Raw genomic sequence first — 25039 nt, 5'->3', positions numbered from 1 at the left:
CAACGGTGTTTTGCCCAAATCATTTTACCATTTACTGCACTTTGTTATTTGTCTATAGCGGCTAATGAATCTGAAGTCTTGCCAATTTACAGGCAATTGATTACTTTCACAGTTAAAAAATAAGGTGGATAAACCACGTGACAGGGCCTTACCCAAAGAGTGACAAGTGTTGGTTGTTTTGTCACAGATATTAGTGTTATTTTTTGCAGTTTAGCCATCTATTAAAGAGATAGTTCACCCAAAAATAAAATTCTGTAATTAATTTCTCACCCTCATGTCGTTCCAAACCCATAAGACTTTCGTTCATCTTCAGAACACAAATGAAGATATTTTTTAATGAAATCTGAGAGCTTTGTCAACTACCACTTTCAAGCTCCAGAAAGGAAGTAAAGACATCAATAAAAGTAATCCATGCGACCCAAGTGGTTTAACCTCAATTTTATGAAGTGACGCAAGTGCTTTGTTTGCACAAAAAAACATAATTTACCACTTTATTTACAAAATATGAATCTCCAACACACGTTAACACAACGTCTGCTCTCGCGTCAACATAACACGCATGCGCTCTCATGAACGCGCGCAAACCATATTTTCTCCTTACCATTTTCTGCGCTGAAAGATTTGCTGTTCATCTTTCTAGACTTCTTTCATTAAGAAAGTATAAATCTGGAGGTCAACAGCAAGTTCACAGCTGGTTATTGGCCTTGGAGATTTAACATTTTAATCACTCAAAAAACAATTGACTGGCATAAATGAGAGAGAATTAATATTCTGCTTAGATGTCACATTTATTGTTTGAAAGCACATTTGAATTTATTTGTTAATCAAAAAATAGTCTCTTTAACAACAACAAAATTAGTAATTTGTCTACATTTAAATCTCTGCAGAGAGAGAGAGAGAGAGAGAAAGAGAGAGAGAGAGAGAGAGAGAGAGAGAGAGAGAGACAGCCTTTCCCACACAAACATTTTGTGGTACAAGCTGAGGTACAAGAGGTAACACAGAAAAAGTAATATATAATAAACATAAATAACATTAGCAGATCATTCAATTGAAATAAAACTGAAATAATAAATATAGAAAATACTGCAGATCACGTTAGGTTCTTACAAGACCTTGATTGCTAATAGTTTAATTTAGAAATTCTGAATAATGTACATTTTCTGTACAAATTGTAGCAAATGTGGACCAAAAGTATTTTCAGATCAACACTTTAAGTATCTCCTTCCTGTAACTCGGACATTAGGCTTGTTTGAGTACATGATAGATAGTTTTAGCTTCATTCAAAGCTAATGCATAGCATTCTTTAAGAAACTGACATCATTCTTAACTCTTTCCTCGCCAGGTTTTCTTTTTTTTAAAGAGAAGCTGCCAGTCAGCGCCAGGATTTTTGATCATTTTCACAAAATTTTCATGGCCTCCAGAATATTTTGTTGTATGAATATCTAAACAAAAAGCTGAGAAAATCATCTGGATCGGATTCAGAACAATGATCAAAACAATGACCGAGTCCATCAACACCCCCAAAGCTTCACGGTCCTATACCTCGTCCTGGGTCGACATTTCTCTCCGTAACGCTGATTTATATGCTGTTTAATGTTTGATGGTCGCTTTATCTTACATGTGCGTAAGCAATGCTTCTATCGCTTGTTTCTGCTTCTTCTTCATCTGTGTTTTGATACATATATTTTGTACTCTATCAGAAAATGTGTAATAGCGCACCATATAACGGCGAAAACATGGATTGCCGGAAAATTCCGTCACTGGCAAGGAAGCGTCGTGTCATAAACGATGGAAAATTCAGTCATTGGCGGGGAAAGAGTTAATAATCAACTATATGTGGGTGTCTGAAGGTGAACGTACTTATTTACAAGGAAGGTCTCTGTTCTACCATTGTGTGTGTGGCTGACTATAATCAGTCAGACCATTCATTCTCATCGAGCTCTGAGTCGTCTTCCGAGTCGCTGTACTCCACGGCTATGCGGCGGGAGAGGATAGTGGCCACGTCATTCCCCACCGGCTCTCTGTTAGCCTGCTGTTCCTGTTGCTCCTGTACTTTCTTTAGTTGGATACCTGAACACACACACACACACACACAAAACATGTATAGTAGCCTATACAGTACACAGGGCCAACCTGTTTTGTGCATAGCATTGACACTCTTAAAATCTTATATAGTGGCTGCTGAGTTTGGACTAAACAAAAAAAGCATTAAAAATTACTTAAATTAATCATATGACTCCACATTGACATCTACATTTACATCCAAGCTACAAGAATATTACAATATTAATCAAATTTGGATAATCCAAATTAATTCCAATTACGTATTGTATTGTATGCGCCTTTGTGATGAAGTGCTCACGTTAATTGTACTGAATGTGCACTTGTTTTGCCTTGCCTCCAGTGGACTATGTTACAATAATGTAAAATTAAAGGTTTTACATTCAAGTCCATTTTAAATAATTGTGTTTAAATAGTATTTTGTCGTGCTTTAAAGAAGTGTTGACTAATATACTAAAGCACTTAAATATAATTGTAACGGTAGTGTGATATTCCATTTAAAGATAATATACTTAAAATGTACTAAATTGCAACTTCATCATTTCAATGTATAATAACAAATATATTTAAAAGCATTGCATAAAAGTTTCAATAGAAATGACATATACTAGAAATTCTACCATAAATGCTTGTCAGTACATTTGGCAGTACACTTATCATATTTAAAAGACTAATTGATGAATTAACAAATAGATGCATTTAAGTTTAGTTAAAAAAGCACTCTAAAGTTCAGCTAATTGCATTTAATATAAATTTACAATATATTTTATTTAATTGCAATTAATGCGAGACACCCTGGGTGAATAGGGTAAAAAAAACAATAACTAATAAATATCACCATACTTCACCAGTTGACTGATTACATTAATACAAGTTTTCTGAAATTGTATGTTTAAATATGCAAATGAGGCTTTGTCTAAACATTTCTAGAACAAATATCTGAACATTGGATGAAAAATTGTTTCATTTATTTGATATATTAGAGCCAAAGGTTTTTACAGAGAGGATTCTGATCACTTCACAAATCAGAAAATACTGTCAACAGCCAAAAATAATAAAAAATGTGCCACTTCTTTAGGAATAAAATGTTGTATAAAATCATAATATAGATAAGAATAAAACTGTAAAGTTTGATGTATGTCAGTGCTACTGAAGTGGAGATTTCTGGCTCAATGTAGAAGGAAAAACTCATTTTGAGAAAGCGGCCTTTAAAAATATATAAACTGTAATTGAAATCTTCAGATGCAAATAGATAAAGTGCTCTAAAAGATACAGTTAAAAGTGTATTTTGGATGTTTTCTGTCCACTAGTCTGAAAAAACACTTTATGAAAAGCCCAAAAGCCCAAAATGCATGAAAAAAACACTGTTTTTGCCTGTAGTGTCTCCCCTTAAGTGTATGAAAATATTACACTCAGTTTGAACTTAAGTATATTATTTCCTTAAGCATCCTAAATTGTACTTCTTTTTCACGTGTACTGTAAACAGTACTGTAGTCATGTTAATGTACAGTTGTCCTGTTATAAATATGCAGAAAGCACTGGACTTACCCATGCGTATTGCTGAGAGTAGGTCACTGCGAGCGTCTGTGATGGGCTTCAGACAGCGTCTCCGTCCCTCTCCGACTGCAGCGGGATGAGGTGGAGGCGCCGGAGGAGGAGGAGGACCTGAAACCGCTCCGGGAGGAGGGACAGGTGGAAGAGGACACCGTAGGGATGATGTGATTGGTCCAGGATGAGGAGTAGCTGGAGGTGAGGCGAACGCCGTCTGTGCAGAGGGAATGAGGAGAGCCACTGGAGGAGGCGGCGGGCCTGAACTGGCATAGTACTCCATCATACTACAACAGAGACAGAGAGAGGGTGAAAAATATAGTATTTGGAAACCTCTCCACGTAACCTCTACATGGACCAGCATACATGGCCATTGGATAGAGGCTTTGGACTATTAGCATAAAAGTCTGGTCCACTTTGTAGCTTTTTCCAGTGCTCATTCCAGTAAACCTTGTAAATGGTTGAACAACGGGTGTGTTCACACTTGGTGTTAGTGCGGTTCGCTTGAATAAGTGTGAACGCTGCAATCTGAACCCTGATGCCCCAAACAATAGGGCCGAGACGCTGAAAAGATGAGACTCAGTCCGCTTACAAACGTCAAAGACATGTAAACCAACCAAAAACAGGACATGATGTCACAAGGTGTGACCCGTCACAGATGGCGATGTTGCTCATCACAGTTCAGTTCAGGCATCAGAACCGTGTCTCCTCACAGCAGATCTGTGTGTGTGTGTGTGTGTGTGTGTGACGGAGGGATTCCTGCTGCTGTTGACTCCTTTACACATTTTATATGCTCTTCACGAGTTCTCAACTGGTCAAAATACCATTATATGTAGTTACGCACATACAACAAGTGCATTTAGCCCAGCACACAGCATTGTTTTGGATGTTCGGTAAGTTCCGTCACGAAATATACGAAATAAAAGCCGAGCAATCAGGTTGTGAACATATCCCTATGCCTTTAGATTCGGTGTTAAAATGTCAATGTGAACGCTAAGCGGACCAGGACTAAATGTTTTTTTGTTTTTTTTGGTCCAGACCAAAATAACCAAGCGAACCGAATTACAAGTGTGAACACACCTTTAGTTTACAGACCAATTTGAGATCTTGTTCCAGATTCATTTTGAGATCTGAAACTGGCAATCTGAGCCTGCTCTAACACTTCATGAACAGTATGCAATATTCATCACACTGAATGAGTTGTGGGTAGTCCTCGGGAATGCTGTCAAAAGCCCATTTCACACTGGACACGCAAGCAGTGCATATTTTCCCATGTTATAAAGTTAGAGCAGCATTCACACTCCTTGTACTTTTAAAAAGTAACTTATTACGTAAATAATTTTAAAAAAGTTAAAGAATATACTTCAGTGCTAACTAAATGTAATGTTTTCGGACATATAACTGCATGTCAATTGCAATTAAATGAAAATGTGTGATAGTTTAAATGCAATTAGCTGAACTTTAGAGTGCTCTTTTGACTCATTTAACCCTGATGGACATATTTGGCTTTTTCAGCTTAGTTTTTGTGATAATTTTGCCTGTGTTGATGCCAACTGCATAAATTCTGGCACAAATTATTTTAATTTTTTTTGGAATTTTACTATTTCACCCCTATTTCCTTTAATAAATCTATTTTACACTAGTAACACAAAATAGTTACACAAAATGTCAATGTTAAAAATGCAATTTTTAATCCCAGTGCCACTTAACTATAACAATATGCAGTGTTTGTTAATAGACTTTCATTCTGTTGGCAAGGCCTCAAAATTAAAAAATGTACTTTTTTTTTCCTTTCTTTTTTACCAGATGGTGCAATTTTCTCAGGTTTGGCCTATAAAGCAAATACCCACTTTATTCCTGTATTATGCTTCTACATATGGAGCCAATTGGATAAATGATATAGCTATAGTTGTGTGGGTGTGTTGGTATGTATGTCAGAGTGTGGTTTGTATGTGTGTGATAAAACATTTTTTGTGTATGGTGTATATAAGTACAGTTTTTTTTAAATATACTCGTAAGATCTGAAGTACACTACGAGTGCACATTCAATACAATTAAGTGCACTTCCAAAATGCACCATGAAAGCATATAACCAGTTTTTTTCTTTTAAATTGAAGAAAAAAAACTGCAACAGAAAGTTTTGCACTAGAAATAGTTGTAGCTTAAGTTGTAGACTATATTGATCATATAAGCTACACTAAACAGCATGTTATATGGCTTAACATGGTTATATGGTGTGTACGGGAGGCGGGACAGTATCGCATCACAGCGGACTATGCTGGCAATTGTTAACGAAAGCATGTGACGGGTCAGCACAATTTGTGCAATGGGTGCCTGATGCTTCGCCTCTGCGTACGTGTCCAGTGTGAGACTAGACCAGCACTAATAGCATGGAAATTTCTGACAAATTCAGAAACAGAAAACTGCAATATCTTGTTTATTTAAAATAGGCGAGTCATGCATTTTTGATATTACCCATAGTCTGTTGGTGGAAGCGTGCCGGTTCCATTGACTCCATTTTCCCGGGGCAGGAACTGTGGAGGAGCTGGATGTACAGCCACTCTGTAACCTCCATCAGCAGCCACAGTTACCCCCGCAGGCCCTCCGATGCTGTGGTACTCGTGCTCCACCGCTCCATTAGCACTCCATGATGCTGTCTCCACGGGATGAGCTCGGGCTGGAGCGTGGCATGCTGGGACTGGGTAGTCGGAGTTGTTTGGATGTGGTCTGTTGAAAAGAAGATTCATGCAAATCATGCAATAATGATTATCTGAGGAACCGAATCATAAGAAATCTAGTCTAAAAGAATTACTAAGTACTTTATACAAACATATACTTCACCGGTCAAACGTTTGGAATGATTCAAATGTAAAAAGTGTTACACGATCCTTCAGAAATCATTCTAATATACTTATTTGGTGCTCAATTATTAATAATGGTTCTTAAATTTATGTGAACTTTATTTAAATTTAAATCAATGTTGGAAACAGTTTTGGCTGCTTAACATTTTTGTGGAAACTGTGACATTTACTGTCACTTTTGATAAATTTAATGTGTCCTTGCTGAATAAAAGTATTCATTTATTATTATTCTAATTATTTTTTAAATCTTACTTACCCCAAACCTCTAATTGGTAGTGTATCATGGTTTCCAAAAAACAACAAAAACAAACAAACAATATATATATATATATATATATATTAAGCAGTAAAAATCATCATATTAGAATGATTTCTGAAGGATCATGTGACACTGAAGACAGCAGTAATGATGCTGAAAATTCAGCTTTGATCACAGGAATAAATTACATTTTAAAATATTCACATAGAAAAGTTATTTTAAATGTTAATAATATTTCACAATATTACTGTTTTTACTGTGTTTTTGATTAAATAAATGCAGCCTTGATAAGCACAAGAAACTTAATTCAAAAACTTGTGAAAGCAAATACCTGCACACAGGTTAAATGAAAAATGTAATATATAAATCATTTATAATAAAAAAAAAGAAAAAAAGAAAAAGAAATTAATATAAAAAAATAAAAATAAAAAAAAAAGTTCATTTTGATTTCATTATACCTTTAAATGAATGCTTTAAAATTCTTGTATTATATCCTTGTGCATATCATTGTCCCATTCACTTATTATATTACTAAGAACATCAATGTAACCATTATTATTATTTGAGTGATGAGTTGAACATTTTTTTTGTAGCAATGTGATTAATATGGCATAGATATGTTTTAAAATATCAGACCTGTACTCTGGAGACAGCGAGTCCTCAGACGATACACCCCTGCGAAGTGTATGATGATGATGACGATGGTCCGGCCGCAGCTCTTTATCGAAAGCCATCATGTTCCATTCCTGTCTGCGGTTATGAGCCTTACGAACCTTCTTCACCTCACGAGGCAACGTCCCATCAACACCCCGCTTCTGCTCCTGCGACAGAAGATGTAAATGATCTGAGCTTTCAGCTTGTAAAAACTCGTTAATTCTGAGCAATATCATTTTCCTCCGGGAGAGGATCGAGTTGAGTGAGTTTTCACTCAAAGGAACTGTGTGTGAATAGGTCAAATAAGTCATGCACTGCTGCAAACACAACTACATTTGCAAAAATGTTACCAGAGACATTATAGACATTCAAAACATTCAAAGGAGAGATTATTTTACCCTATGTTTCCTCTTCTCTTTTCTCTTGTCTTCTGTGTCTTGAAGCATTTTCTCCTTCCACAAGTCAAAGAAATATGAGGGGTCTGTGTAGAACTTAATTCCATCAATATGGTCATCCCTGGATCAAACAAACAAACAAACAAACACAACTCATTTGTACACAATAAGCATCTTAAAAGGATAGTTCACCTAAACATTTAAATTCTGTCATTAATTACTCACCCTCATGTCGTTCCAAACTCGTAAGACTTTCATTCATTTTCAGAACACAAATGAAGATCTTTTTAATGAAACCTGAGAGATTTCTGTTCCTCCATTGACAGCTACGCAACTACCACTTTAACACTTCAAAAAGTTCATAAAGAGATCGTAAAACTAATCCATATGAATTGCTCGATCGGTTTATATGATGAACAGATTGAATATAGGCTTTTATTCACAGATAAACATTGATCATCTCACACATCAGTTGTGGTAAACAGAAGCTTAAAAATGTTAGTTGGTAGTTGCGTAGCTGTCAATGGAGGGACAGAAAGCTCTCAGATTTCATCAAAAAGATCTTCATTTGTGTTCCGAAGATGAACGAAAGTCTTACGGGTTTGGAACGACATGAGGGCGAGTAATTAATGACAGAATTTTAATATCTAGGTGAACTAACCCTTTAATATATATAAAAAAAGGATGAAAGCAGACACACGCACATGCGCACTCACACACACACACACACACACACACACACACACACGCACAAACATATCTGGTTTACTATCTTTGTGGAGACTCTGCATAGACGTAATGGTTTTTATACCGTACAAACTGTATATTCTGTCCCCTTACACTAACCCTTGCCCTAAACCTACACATCACACACACACACGCACACACACGCACACACACACACACACACACACACACACACACACACACACACACACACACAAACACACACACACGCACAAACATATCTGGTTTACTATCTTTGTGGAGACTCTCCATAGACGTAAAGGTTTTTATACCGTACAAACTGTATATTCTGTCCCCTTATACTAACCCTTGCCCTAAACCTACACATCACACACACACACACGCACACACACACACACACACACACACACACACACACACACACACACACACACACACACGCACAAACATATCTGCTTTACTATCTTTGTGGAGACTCTCCATAGACGTAATGGTTTTTATACCATACAAACTGTATATTCTGTCCCCTTATACTAACCCTTGCCCTAAACCTACACATCACACACACACACACACACACACACACACACACACACACACACACACACACACACACACACACACACACACACACACACACACACACGCACATCACACACACACACACACACACACACACACACACACACACACACACACACACTCACTCACACACAAACCGACCCCTAAACCTACCCATTACACAAACCTTTCTGCATTTTTACATTTTCATTTTTATTTCTGTATGATTTATAAGATTGTTTCCTCATGGGAACCTCAATTTAGTCTGTGTGCATTCAGGTTGAAGTCCCCACCGGGATAGAAAAACATGTACACACACACACACGCACGCACGCACGCACACACACACCTGTAAGCAGACAGTATGTTCAGAGGTGGAGGTTTGTCGCTGCTGTTGTACATCTCTGTGATGGGGTTCGGAGTGCTGCTCTTTGTCACCGCCTGCTGGTCTTGAACAGTACAGCTCCTGAAGGCTTTACGCATGTTAATGTCCTGAAGTGATACTGTGCCAAAAAAAGGAAACAGAGAGATTATTACACAAAGTGCATCAGTTATCTCTAGGCACACAATATCTGCTCTCCACAGAATTAGAAAACACACCATTTACAAAGTTCTATACATACCCTATATTATCTATGAGTTGTATTTTTTGATGTTATAATAGTGTAAAACATTTAACACATTTACCATCAATTTTACAGATTTTCTAAAAAAAGGATAGCGAAAAAATGGTTAAAAATAAACTGATAATCAACAGATTATGCCTGGGCATGCCCATCATTCATGTATGATGCTATCAAGATTTCACTGGTACTGGTTTAATACTATCATTGAAATTTTAAGCAATGTAACTTGCATGTCGTTGCTTACCACAGAGAGTCATTTTTATTTATCAATCATTTATATGCATATGCAGTCAAGGGGTACTGGTACACATTTTGTTATAATTTAAAAAACAACTAATTAAATGAGAAACACATGATTAAAGTCGCATGAAATGTAAGTTGAGAGAGTCCTTTTTCCCCTCTATTATGACATATGGAAAAATGTAGGGCGGGGCTTGATTTGATTGGATGGTGGTGGTTTGCTATTGGTGGATCTCATGTGAGTGACAGGTTGCCCCGCCCTCACATCAGTAAACACAACATGATAATAATAATGATGTGCACGGATAAATCATTTATAATAAATACTGCGATATTTCATTAAAAAGAATTGTCATTTTAATTTCATGGTGACATTAAAATTCACCCAAGAAAGGAGATCCACGGGTCATTCTGAAAAAAGCATCCCGCCCCCCCTCTGGTCAAGTGTATGTCATCCTTGACCTTTGACCTTTGACTGACCTTCCTCCACACTAGAGTCCAACTCAGTGACCTTGACTGCAAGACGGTCTACGCGGTCCTGTAGAGAATTAGCACGCAGGTAGAATGTGTTGGCTTCATTAAAGAGCTCACCAAACACGTCCTCGGCATGTTTACCTGTTGAAGATGAGAAAAACAGACAGAACATCGGAGATGAGCTTCGAAATAGTCCTTTAGAGAACGCAGAAAACATCAGGAACATTAGGAACAATCCTCTTGATGCAAGCTGAGGCTGAGGCTAAGCTATGCGCTCAAAGGCACAACTTTTATTTACAATCTTCAACATTATAGTATGTCCACTCCTATATAATTATGGTGCATGATCTAATATACTGGAGAACGGCAACACATACATATTTACTCCAAATCAAATGACGCGTGTCTCATTCCATACATGCACACACACACACACACACACACACACACACACACACACACACACAGGAAATTGCAGGCAACATGAATTCACCACTTCAGGATCTCTGACCCCACAGAACATGCACACACTCGGCGTCCACATCTGTCGATCTCTCTCTGCACTTGATGGGATTAAGCTTTAGAGCGTTTGCTGGAAGCCAGCGAGCAAAAAGCATTGTTATCTCATCTCACTCCGTCTGTTGATTTATAGTGTGTTTGTGTAAAAACAGAACTACTTGCATATAGATTCATCTATATTATGATTTTAACCAGAACGCTCAGAACAAGGCTGTCTTGAATAAATGTCAGGCTGCATATGTATTTTTATTTATTTATAAATGTATACAATTAATTATTTATACTACTTCTAATATACAGTCGTGCTCAGAATTAAGCATACCCCTGGTAAATATGATCAAAAATGGCTGTAAAAAATGTATCTGCATCGTTTATCCTTTTGATCTTTCATTCAAAAAATTGGCAAAAATCGAACCTTTCAATGAAGTAAAAGAATTGAAAGTGGGGGGGAAATCACATTATGAAATAAATGTTTTTCTCCAAAACACGTTGGCCACAATTACTGATACCCTTTTATTAAATACCTTTTTGCAATCTCCTTTTGCCAAGATAACAGCTCTGAGTCTTCTCCTATAATGCCTGATGAGTTTGGAGAATAACTGACAAGAGATCAGCGATCATTCCTTCATACAGAATCTCTCCAGATCCTTCAGATTCCCAGATCCATGTTGGTGCTTCTCCTCTTCAGTTCACTCCACTCATCAGGTCAGGGGACTGGGACGGTCATGGCAGAAGCTTCATTTTGTGCTCCCTAACACATTTTTGTGTTGATTTTGATGTTTGTTTTGGACCGTTGTCCTGATGGAAGATCCAACCACGGCCCATTATAAGATTTCTAGCAGAAGCCGCCCGGTTTGGATTTTTTTTATCTGTTGGTATTTGCTAGAATCCACAATGCCATGTATCTGAATAAGAAGTCCAGGACCTCCAGCAAAAAAATATGCCCATAACATTAAAGATCCAATGGTATATTAAATTGTACACATGGGGTACTTTTTATCCTTGTGTTCACCAAACCCATCTAGTGTGTTTGCTGCCAAAAAGCTCTTTTTTAGTCTCATCTGACCACAGAACCCTGTGCCGTTTGAAGGTCCAGTCGTGTCTGACCACTGAATATGCTGGAGTTTGTTTTTGGAGGAGCGAGGAGGATTTTTCTTGAAAACCTCCAAAACAACTTGTGGGGATGTAAGGGTTGTTTGATTTTTTTCTTTTTTTATAGGCTTTCTGACCCCAAGACTCAACTAATCTCTGCAATTCTCCATCTGTGATTATTAAAGAGTCTTTGGCAACACTTTCATCCTCACCGTCCATTGAGACAATATAGACACACGTCCTCTTCCAGGCAGATTCGTAACATCTTTAGTTGATTATAACTTCTTAATTATTGCCCTGATGGTCAAAATGGGGATTTTCAATTCTTTAGCTATTGTCTTACAGCCACTTTCTATTTTGTGAAGCTCAACAATCTTTTGCTGCACATCAGAACTATATTCTGTGGTTTTACTCATTGTGATGGATGATTAAGGAAATTTGGCCTTTGTGTTTCCTCATATTTAAACTCCTGTGAAACAAGAAGTCATAGACAATTTCATGTTCCTAGTCCCCCTGGTGTGCTAAATAAAGGTAAATATTAATGGGAATATACTTGTAATTGTGGCCAACGTGTTTTGGAGAAAAACATTAATTTCGTAATGTGATTTCCTCCCCACTTTCAATTCTTTTACTTCAATGAAAGGTTAGATTTTTGCCAATTTTTTGAATGAAAGATCAAAAGGATAAACAATGCAGATTTATTTTTTACAGCCATTTTTGATCATATTTACCAGGGGTAAGATTAATTCTGAGCACGACTGTGTGTATATATATATATATATATATATATATATATATATATATATATATATAAACTTCTCAAATTAGTGTCAATGCAGAACATTGTGACTTTTTGTTATTATTTTTTAGGCAGTATTGGTAGAAATTTTTTTTTTTTTAATGTTGGGTTTTTTGGCTTTGTTTTGCTTTGTTGTCCAGCTGTTTGTGTAAATTGTCAAATGATTATTGAAAAGAAAACATATTGCTATCAGAAAATATGCATACATATTACATATTGGTATTGTAAAGGCAACTTAAAAAAATCCAAATCTATTTTAGCTCATCTGACACGATCGAGTGGGTCTTACTGAGGCTGCTGAGTTGGCGTATGATGGCAGAGAGCGTGTTGTTGGTCACACACTCCAGCTCATTGCTGATGGTCTCAGGTAAAGCTCCTCTGCACAGATGCCTTGGCTCGATGTTTCTCCTGACCAGCGGCATGGCTTCACCTTACCACACACACACACACACACCGCAAATCCTCAGCACCTGGAAGTACACAACAGTCAGTTAGAACTAATATCCTCACACATAATTCACTATGTCACATAATGAAGACTTAAAGGAACTTCTCACCGTATCCCCCAGAGTTAGATAAGTCCATACATACCCTTCTCATCTCTCTGTGCGTGCCGTAACTCTGTCTGACGCACCCACTGCTAGCCTAGCTTAGCACAAAGACTGGAGGTAAATGGTTCCAGCTAGCATACTGCTCCCAATAAGGGAACAGTATGAGAATAAGTCTCATGTGACCTTGTTATTTGTACACTACACGCTGTGACTATACAAATCACAACATGTAAATAGGAAAATGTTGGCGTTATTTTGTCACTTATTGGGAGCAGTATGCTAGCTGAAGCCGTTTACCTCCAGTCTTTGTGCTAAGCTAGGCTAGCGGTGGGTGCGTCAGACAGAGTTACGGCACGCACAGAGAGATGAGAAGGGTATGTATGGACTTATCTAACTCTGGGGGATACGGTGAATAAGCTAAAGTCCCAAAAAGTCGGCGTGTTCCTTTAAATATGAACCTGACAGATTGAAAGTGCCATTAATAATCCAATTTAATATAATTTATGTTAAAAACAAATCAATATAAGGTAATGACCACTACAGCTGTCAAAAAAAAAAGAAGAAAAAAAAAGAAGTACACTTTATAGTTTTACAAATAATACTACTTGTGGAAATAATATACTTTAAGAAAAAGGCTTAAAGGGATACTCCACTTTTTTTGGAAATAGGCTCATTTTACAACTCCCTCAGAGATAAACAGTTGAGTTTTACCGTTTTCGAATCCATTCAGCCGATCTCCGGGTCTGACGGTACCACTTTCAGCATAGCTTAGCATAGATCATTGAAGTGGACAAGACCATTAGCATCTCTCTCAAAAAAATGACCAAAGAGTTTCGATATTTTTCCTATTTAAAACTTGACTCTTCTGTAGTTACATCGTGTACTAAGACCGACGGAAAATGTAAAGTTGTGATTTTCTAGGCTGATATGGCTAGGAACTATACTCTCATTCCTGCGTAATAATCAAGAAACTTTGCTGCCGTACCATGAGTGTAGCAGGCGTAATGATATGACGCAGCGCCTGAAAATAGGTCTAATAGGTTAGACAAACTTAGTCCCGGTCACGTTGGAAGTTACCGAGTTGGACCCATGGTACGGCAGCAAAGTTTCAACCTAGAAAATCGCAACTTTACATTTTCCGTCGGTCTTAGTACATGATGTAACTACAGAAAAGTCAAGTTTTAAATAGGAAAAATATCGAAACTCTTTGGTCATTTTTTTTAGAGAGATGCTAATGGTCCTGTCCGATTCAATGATCTATGCTAAGCTATGCTAAAAGTGGTATCGCCAGACCCGGAGATCGGCTGAATGGATTCGAAAACGGTAAAACTCAACTGTTTAACTCTGGGGGAGTTGTAAAATGAGCCTATTTCCAAAAAAAGTGGAGTATCCCTTTCAAAAAAAGTGGAGTATCCCTTTCAGTGAAAATTGAATGTAATGTTTTTGGACATGTTAATTGCATGTTAATAAATATATTTTACTGTAATTTCTATTGAAACTTGTATGACATCTGTAATGATGACATTTAAAACACTACAGTTAAATTATAATCAAGTACTTCACGATTAACTTAGTATGTTAATCAACCCATGAAAATAACAGTACAAACATGACAAACAAATATTAAAACACATTGGTAAAACTTTTAATTTGACATTATTACAAAGTGCACTTTAAACAGTCATGAAAAGTGTACTGTTAATTTACCTTTTATTTAATTAATATTATTTTATGTGCAAGAACAATTTAAAAAAAATAATTTTAAGATTTGAAGTACACTACAAGTGCACATTTAAAACAATTAAGTGCACTTATTTTTCATAAACATGAATATATACAGTATATATTATATAAACACCTCACCAGGTAATTTCAAAGCTTGCATGTGTAATGTTAGTTTCATTCTGTGTCCTACTATCCACACACAAGTAAGGTAACTGTGTGTCACCAGAAGATTATACAGGGGATTAAGTTATTAGATGCGCACACGCACGGGCACACACACACACACACACACACACACACACACACACACACACACACACACACACTGCTCTCTGGATTACACCCGCTGTCACATTAACTCCCAATGACACATTTGAGAGAGAACACAGCAAAAGATTTGACACATAAATGTTACTTTTTAATGCATGAAACTAAGAATGTGTGTATAAAATGAATGATCTTCAGCTAAAACTATTAAATCCACACCACAGATTCACGTTCCTGCAGAACATATCAGTGCTGAGACATGGATGTTAGTTTATTTCAATCCAAGGCTCAAAGTTTGCGTTATTGGATATTTTATACATAACACAGGTTTGAAGTCACATTCCCTGTCTCATAATAGTTATATTTAGGTTGCAGGTTTCAGGAGAAACTAAGCACAAGTGTAATCGCTCATCATCTCTCGGTTAGCGACCAGTCAGGCTTGCAGGCTTGTGGAAAGGTCCATTAACTCAAATGAAAATCAATGGCTCACTACTCAACAGTGCTCCATTTCACTAGTAAAAGCACAGAGCACACAATATCACATTGTACTAGGCTACATGACACTAATTATCTGTTAATGACAAAACAAATGAGGAAAAAATATAAATTTTAGATAAGACCCGCCCTCTCCACTTTTTGAATAAGTTTGATTGAATCACCAGAATGATTGACAATTAGGAGGACCAATAGTATAGGTGATCCATCCGGAAGTAAAAAATCCTCCGCTATACCTTTAATGTATTTTGTATGTAACATACATGATAAACCCGTAGTAGAACTATACAGGTGGAGCTGGGGAGGGTGGAGGGTTTCTGAAGCAAGCAACAATGCCAAGTATCTGAATGTTGAGCAGCGAGCCTCAGCAACCAATCAGCTGCACTATAGATAACATGTGATCGCTTGCTAATTGAGTTGAAGACCTATCAGCCTTTGCCATCGCCATTTCATGACAGAACTTTGTATTTCTGTTAAAGGGGTCGTATAATGCCATTTTTGTACAAGCTAATATGATTCTTTAGGGTCTAAATTAAAAGTTTGTAATATACTTTAATTAAAAATTCTCATTAGTATTGTAAGAAAACACTCATTTTACCTGGTCAAAAACAGCTCTGTTTTCAGCACGCCGTTTCAGTGCATGTGTCTTTAAATGATAATGAGCTTTGCTCACCCCGCCCCTCTGTTCTGTGCGTACACTGTTTGTAACACAATAACCATAACGCGTTGTTCATTATAAACGTGGGATTATGAATTATATTGAGAACGTCGTATATAGAAAACATGCCATAATGTACCCTGCGTGTAAACAGCCGCATTCATCGTGAAGCATGCTAGCGATTTGCAAAGATTTATATAAATATTAATATAAAGGTTAATAAAACGTTACACTCACTTCTTCTTCTGGAGGTGCAGCAGGAACACGAATAGTTGGTACCGATCCTTTTTTCAGGAGCAGCTTCTTAGCAAAACCAGCTTTATATTGATCTCGTTTGTAAAGCAGTCTGGTGTGTGAAATGATTCGCGCAAACATGAAAGCATTGACGTTGATCGTGGGGAATATTCCCTTCGAAAACAAACTCAGCCACTGCGTCTTCAGTGGTTCGGATTTAGGAACATCAAAATGACTGCTGTGTTCCTTATTACACCCAAGAACAGAACACCACAATCGCTTAGACGCCATTCTGCTTATAGACAGTGCTCCAGCGTATCAACAATGACCGCGCCGGTCCGCGCGGACTATGATTGACAGCTCGCTCACGAGCGAGGGCGGATCTGTGTTGAAACGCTGCTGTCAATCAACAATCGTGGGAGGGGCCACAAAATCGAACGGCTTGATTTGAGACGGGAAAAACATATAAGAAGATTAAAAAAAAAACACTGGATGGATTTTTATAATTTTATGATGGTTGTGTACCCGCACTGCCAACACACATTTCAGTACAATCAACTTGTAAAAGTGCATGTACCATTATATGACCCCTTTAAAGTAATTGCAAGCTACAGTTAAAATGATTAAAGACCTTATGCCATTTGAAATGCAGATGTAGGTGTAGGAATGTGACAAACAAGTAAAATACTAAATCAGCAATATACTATTGACGGGGTTTAATTATGCCATCACCAGAGGCAAACAGAGAATGTAGCTAAACAAATAGTAGGCTATAAGAAATTACTCGTGTTTCTTTTCTTTTTTAAAGTTTTATTTATTTATTTTAATGTGCCATGGTAGCAGGGGCGGATCTAGAAAAATATTTATGGGGTGGCGAGAGGGGGGCAGGAATTTTTGAGGGGTGGCAACATATGGCAGACGTATACTGAATTTAATCACAGTTAAATTGGCCATAACTTGTAATTCATTGCTGCCAATAGGTATGGGTATCGTTAAGGTTTTAACGGTAGGCCTATTACTACTCTTACCGATACTCAGTGGCGCAACCACCCAGTGTCAGAGGGGTATGCAGCAAAAATGAATTGCTCCCCCCCACCCAAAAAAACAACAACAACAACAACAACAAAAGAAATAACTGTGCCTTGTAATGTGATAGTTAACAGACAGTACAAAATTGTAATTTCATAATATCTGTGAACTATACTTCACAGTGATGAATTCCCTGTTGAGTGTACCTCTGTCCCCTCTAGGGGGGTTCGGGGGCATGCTCCCCGTAAGAAAATTTTGTGCTTTTTAATGTTGAATTCATCAATCTGGTGCACTTTGAGAGTTCAAAATTAAAAGCTCCAACCCATATTCAGTGTGCAAATTAAACAAAGAAAAATTCAAACCTTTTTTTAGTAACAGTAACAGTCTAGATTACACTACTAGCCTACATAATAATAGTTATAATATTAATCCCATGATAATAATCGCCATATATTGCAAAACAAATGCACTGAAAAATAAAGGAAACTTTCATAATTAGTTTTGTACTAATTTCTATACTTCACATTAAAGATGTGATTGGGCAAGCCCAGTGTCAATCAATAAAAGAACCAATGGGCCGCTGATCTACGTGTTTAATTAATAATGTCAAAAAAACCTAACGCTGACTTTTTTTTTGGCCAATGCATAACAACGGCACGAACCCAGCGTCGCCAATTAAGCAAAACAAAACAAAACGAATGGGCCACAGATGTACGAGTTTTATGGGCCTTTAAAAAAAAAAAAACGTCTATTAGATGTATCGGCCCAAAAAGCACGCGACCCACCGGGAATCTAGCCTACATGCGTGGACGTCACACTTTAAATCCTACCTGTTGCCTTTGACCACCCACTTATTTAGAACACAATTAATATTGCTTTATATTTTGAAATGTAAAATAAATATATAGCAAAAGAAAAAGCAATGCTTTAACAAAACAAATAAAACATGCATGTTATGCAGAAGGGTGCAGGGTTTTCTGTTTTATATTCAGAAGACATATGACACCAAAAACAAAGTACAAACATATGGTCAAACAAAAAAAGTATACAATTAAACAAATATACAAATTATATACCCAGTGCTTTAATTTCAGTAATGTCTACTGACATTACTGTTCAGGAGTAATATGGGCTAAAAAGACATCTAATAAAGTCAGATTTAAAATAGCACTGCATTCATAGATAGATTAAAGTTATAAAAGCCAAAATTATTCATTCAAGAGCTGCGACTGATTTTCTCTTTGATTTTGTTGTTTGAGTCACATTAATGGAGCAATCGTCCGCAGGTTTATTAGACTGCTGCCTCTTTAAGACCAAATGCAGATCTAATCATTATTACGCATCATATTTTCTCCCAACTATTAACGCCCATTTAAGACATAAACTGTATTTAAGTGAATAAACTGTTTAAGTGAATCTCCAAGACAGCCATTTTGACATATTTGATCGTTTAGATGTGCACACGAAGCCCAAAATATACGTTACTTCTCGTTGCGCTGTGTTTTGGAGCGCGCGCCGCATTTGGAACAGCGTCTATTGCGTCAATTTTGGTACTTTTAATAGCCTTTTATTATCAAACGCGTCCCGCAGTTTGGCAACAGTATAGACTACATTTTACAACAATCACCGATCATGCAAATTGTGATGTTATGTTTGGGTTTTAGGGAGATGACAGCGCACCGCTGTGAAGGGAAGGAAGTTGCGCTAGACAGAATGCAGCTATACCACAAATATATTATTTTTTATAATCATTGGAAGCCAAAATCTAAATCTAAAATAAAATTTGTTTAATATCACAGAAAGTGTAACCATTTAAATGTTTAGTTCTGTCCTCAATAACAAATATAAAATCAGACAGATCACATGCACACACCAGTTAGGCTATGTTTAGACTAATCCTATTGTATTTGTTATTTCCCCAGTTGTAACCTGGTTTCATTGCTGTGATATCTGAGAGGAACTGAAATTAATAGGACTGCTTAGCTAATCAAATGATCGATCTCCTAACTGACACGGTGTGTTGTAACGTAACGGCGACCATCAGTAAACACAAACAATATTTTATATATATATATATTTTATTATTATCTTACAAATCACGAGGGAGCGATTTGACCGCTGATTTTGGCTAACGTAATAGACTCGCTGTTTTTGCTGATGCTGAATCGTCTTTAGCATACAATACAAAAGTAACTTTAAGTTAAACGTGTGTTTAAACTACACCTGGGGAAACTCACTTCACCTTCAGAGGCTCTGGTGCAGCTCAGTCTCTCGAGTCGGGTTGCAGGGCCACCGCACCGCAGCAGACTCGCTGTGTGTGAGCCAGACTGAGCGAACGCCGCTCTGCACGTTTGAATCAGGGACGTTAAGTATTTTCTACTCAAGTGATGATGCGTTTAGGGGCGCCCAGGAAACAAAGGTTTTTACCGTAAATGCCGTCTTATTTTCAGCCGGCCTGGCTGACATCAATGGGGTGGCAGCTGGGGTGGCAAGACCTTTACTAGGGGTGGCAGCTGCCACCCCGTGCCACCCCAGTAGATCCGCCCCTGCATGGTAGTAGCATGGTATTTTTGAAGTAGCCTACTGTATCATGTAAAAATCAACATCTTATATGACAATAATTCCATGGCATCAAACATCCCTGTACCATCACCAGTACTTTTTGTAAACGTAACTGGAGTTGGCAAAGCGCTCTCAACACCGAAACGCTGATAGATATTAAAGTTGAGGACTGACTTAATTACTGTATTGTCCAGCATTAATGACGCGCTGCTCCACATGAGTCGCGTCGACGCTGACACTACGAGAGTTTATTATAGCGGACCATTAATCTCCCAACCCATGCCCTAAATAAACTATGTAAACATGTAAGATTAGTTATATTATAGTAACGAAAGCACTTCACAAAGTTTTGAGTATGTATTTCAAAACATGTTCGCTTACCAAAAGTGTCAAAAATGCAGACGCACGTCAGATGAAACGGAGGTCTGGTCACTCTTCCATCACGGCATCGCATTAGGGCGGGATTATCATGTTGATTGACAGTTCTGTGCACCAATAGCATTTCACGATCGGGAAGCTTCTTTTGAGATTACAACTGAGAGGACCAATCAAGAAGTCGCGTGTGGATAAAGAGAAGCGCCGGGCTGTAATGGGACAGTTTCAGGATAGGAATTAGGAAAGGTGAGCTATAAAAATGTAAGCGTAATTCTTTCTTTTGATTTAGTTCAAAACTGTATCAAATGATAGGCTAAATAATTTTTGTGCGTGTGTGAATTATATCCTCCACAGTCGCAGAGATGCCATTGAAGAACCAAAAGTCTAGAGAAAAACTGTAAAAGATAAATAAAACTGAAATACAAATAAAATAAATAATGATAATAATAATTAGATTAAAATAAATTAGTAAAGCAATAAATTAGATCTAAATAAATAAATAAATAATGTGATTAAAATAAATTAAATGATAAATAAAAAATGTGATTAGTTATTAATCTATTAAATAGATTAAATTAGATAAAAAAATGATTAATAGAAATAAGTAAAAAAATGTTTAATATTAGATTCATATTAAATAAATATATAACAAATAATACATAGAACAAAATATATAATAATGTAACTGAAACTAATTTAAGATTTAATGTGTATAAATTGGGGGTTTATAAAAGCCAGATGCCTTATACATTTTTAGGATGGGGGCCCTTCACACAGGGATGATCATATTTGGGGGTCCGTGGCATCTAAAAGGCTGCAAACCCCTGCCCTAAAGAACTTTTCAGTGAACACTTCTTAAAATAAAAAATTTTTCTCAAAGAGAAGAGAATGTTTCCTTTATAAAGAACCTTTTGTGCATTGAAAAGGTTCCATAGATGTTAATGGTTCTTTAATGGTTCCTTAAAGGGCTAGTTCACCCAAAAATGAAATTTCTGTCTTACTCACCCTTACAAACCCGTAAGACTTTCGTTCATCTTCGGAACACAAATGAAGATCTTTTTAATGAAATCTGAGAGCTTTCTGTCCCTCCATTGACAGCTACGCAACTACCACTTTCAAGCCCCAGAAAGGTAAAGACATCATTAAAGTAATCCATGTGACTCCGGTGGTTTAACCTCAATTTTAATGAAGCGATGCGAGTGCTTTGTTTGCGCAAAAAATGTTATACAACAACATAACTTACAACTTTATTTACAAAATATGAATCCCCAACACGTCCACAAGAGCACCTTTGTTGCGAACGCGTCAATTATATAAACTTTTGTAAACCCTAATCACAAAGAAAGCATTCAAACTGCAATATTTAACATATATGTAACATTTGCAAAATGTCCAATTTGTAAACAATATGATTTACACACTAAATTTAACATAAACTCTGGCACAACCTGCATATTTTTAAATGCTCGAGACAGATGTGAACACCTGAACCGCACAGTGATTGGCTGCCGGGACGCATTTTTCGCTTGATATTTGCATAAAGTTGCATATATTTGCATAAAATGTTGCCGCTCTCAACTTTTTCTCTGGTCTGCTGAGCCTGTTAATCCCACAATGCACTGCGCGAGCGTGAATCTAATCTTCCATAGGAATGAACGGTAAACGCTCGCTTCGTGCCTGTGGACACGACCGTTACGGGTTTGGAACGACATTACGGAGAGTAATTAATGACAGAAACTTTCCGTTATTGGGTGAATTATCCATTTAAATGCCAATAAAGAACCTTTATTTTTAAGAGTGCAAACTCAAATCCCAATATCGTCATATTTTTGTAATAGCTCGAGTAAACAAGTTAACAGACTGTGCTGCAGGTTGTCTCATTTGTTTTGAGTGCTGTGATTGTATGCATTAATCATAATGTCTTTAGGCCAAAACAATAGGCTAATTATCTTACCGTTCACATTTTGCTGTTGGACATTTTCCCACAAAAGGTCATTGTGGGTTTCATGAATGTATTCCTAGGGAATAGGCTAACTCTGTAAATGTTTAAATAGCTTATTTGTAGCCATGGCTTTAATGCATATGTTTTTAAGGCTAAAATAATCCTATACCCTGAAAAATTGTGCATGGGCAAACAACTATTCAGCTCTTGACTTGACATATAGTATTAGTGTAATTGTCTTAGAGCTGCTCTATAATCACTATGACTGCTGTTGTCATTTATTTTGCCCATTGTATTATTTATGTAGGTCCTTTGATTCGCTCATTATTGTTTTACATGCTGATCCATCATCTGCCATCTGCATATTAGCCTGCGGTAATCACACAGAAGTCCAGATCAATACGTCAATGTCATTCAAATGTAGGGCAAAACTAAACGTTAACATGTTAACAACAGGCTGTTGACCTTTCATAAGGAAATATCTGTTAATATTCATATAGGCCTACAAATATATACTATATAAATAATGCTGCCACAAGCATCAATATTTATGATGAAATCAGACCAGTGTATTGACGTTAATAAAAGGTGCTCTTTCTTTTTAACAATGTTCTGCTAATTTGCACCCAATTCTAATTTTAGCCACTTGATACCTGGGGCATATCTGTATTTAACAATTACATGTTATAAATATAAAATTGAAACATATTTATGAATTAAATAGTACTCTATCTATACAGTGGCCCGAAAACGTCTATGGGGGCTTGAATATATGAATATCTTTGCATTAGGTCTATATAATAACAAAATATCAGTGGCATTTAAAAAAATAAAAATATATAGCAATTGACACTTTTCAAGCAAATTTAAACGCTTTATGGTTATTACATTTTGTGGAAAACTCAAAACATTTTGTGGTTACTCTCAAAGGACTTGTGTGTCAACTTGAATTAATATCATACCTAAAAATCACTGACTAAAAGTCATCGCAAACATGTCAAATAAGCTGTTGGTGTAGCTTGATAAAGGCTTTATTTGGGGCAGCGGGGACAGCTGGAGAAGGACAAGGAACGAGTTGGCTTGACTCCAGGCACAAACCACTTTTAAATGACGTATTGACCATTAAAACACTGATGGAGCCTTATTGACATGGAGTGAAAGTAGTGACCTTTATATGCAGTGTATTCATGAGTTATTAGTTTGTTAACAATTGAAAACCTTTTTTTCAGATAAACCTTACTCAGTATAAGTATATAATATGATTTATAAGTATCAGTGTAAAATTATTACAAATAATATAATACTTTTTTGTAAGGTTTGAATGTGATGATTTTGTATATATATAGGCCTATGGTCTTTTCTGCAATCCTACTAAACTGCTCTATGGGTTGAATTTTGCGAACTTTCTTGTATTTCAACAGGCAACAGGCAAAAAACTAAACAAAACCAGAAATCATTTACATTAAAGAATCTATTCGCTTTTGTCACAGGAAATAATGTAACATTAAATATCAAAAAAGTACAATTTATTTACAACTCTTTTTATCACTCCATAAATCAGAAGGAAAAAAAAGTCAACAGCCTTAAAAAATGAGATCCCATGTTTTAGGAATAAAATGTGAATTACCCCTCAGTAAAAACTCTCAGAATATAGACAAATCTGAAGTGTGTGTTTGTGAAGTGGAGGAGAGGAGAGAAAAAAAAAACAGTATTTATGTATTGTAACTGAAATCTACAGACAAAATTAGATAAAGTGTAAAAAATTAAAACACTTAAATGTGTATTGAAGAAAATTAGCTCATCATCTTAAAATTGACCAGTGCCTGAAAACAAAAAAAAACTGGTTTTGTCTGTAGTAAAATTTACCCTGATCTTTAGATATATAAGTTGTCTTTGTAACATTAACACATCCTACAAGTTTCATGGTTTAAAATGTCCTCCTCAAAACAAGAATAACATTTATTTAATCAAGCTTCAAAAACATTTTGTGTGGATATAACTGCTTATAAAGCCGGGTGAACGCTGTACAATTTATAATAGTCCTTTATGAATGTCGCTTGTCTCTAGCATTCATTTTCATCATGGCTTTACTAATAAAATTTTTTAAAAAATGGGAAAAAAAACAATGTGTGGGTGTCTGAAATCGCATACTCTCTTGAGCCAATCAGCAGAAGGGGGCGTGTCCAATCATGATAAGGGAGGAGAGAGAGTGAGCAAGACTGATAAAGAGACAAGGGTGTGTCCAAAATCGCATACTCTCTTGAGCCAATCAGCAGAAGGGGGCGTGTCCAATCATGATAGGGGAGGAGAGTGAGCAAGACTGATAGACAAGGGTGTGTCCGAAATCGCATACTCTCTTGAGCCAATCAGCAGAAGGGGGCGTGTCCAATCATGATAGGGGAGG

General features: G+C 36.7%; 1 protein-coding gene across 1 annotated transcript; it reads right to left on the bottom strand.

The window, feature by feature from the left end:
• Window positions 1-771: 771 nt before the first annotated feature.
• On the bottom strand, window positions 772-20789 carry wasf3a (WASP family member 3a). Its single transcript, XM_084415505.1, has 9 exons — window positions 20700-20789; window positions 13087-13267; window positions 10394-10528; window positions 9397-9550; window positions 7782-7899; window positions 7366-7550; window positions 6085-6336; window positions 3610-3896; window positions 772-2070 (listed from the first exon to the last, which is right to left on the bottom strand). Exons 2-9 carry the CDS (start codon window positions 13217-13219, stop codon window positions 1913-1915), a joined length of 1422 nt encoding a protein of 473 aa, XP_084271631.1. The 5' UTR covers window positions 13220-13267; window positions 20700-20789; the 3' UTR covers window positions 772-1912.
• Between the last annotated feature and the right edge of the window lie 4250 nt (window positions 20790-25039).

This window comes from Rutilus rutilus (assembly GCF_951802725.1).
Source record: "Rutilus rutilus genome assembly, chromosome: 7".
In the NCBI taxonomy this organism is placed as follows: domain Eukaryota; kingdom Metazoa; phylum Chordata; class Actinopteri; order Cypriniformes; family Leuciscidae; genus Rutilus; species Rutilus rutilus.
Note: the sequence above shows the minus strand (reverse complement) of the source record. Positions and strands in the feature narration are given on the sequence as shown.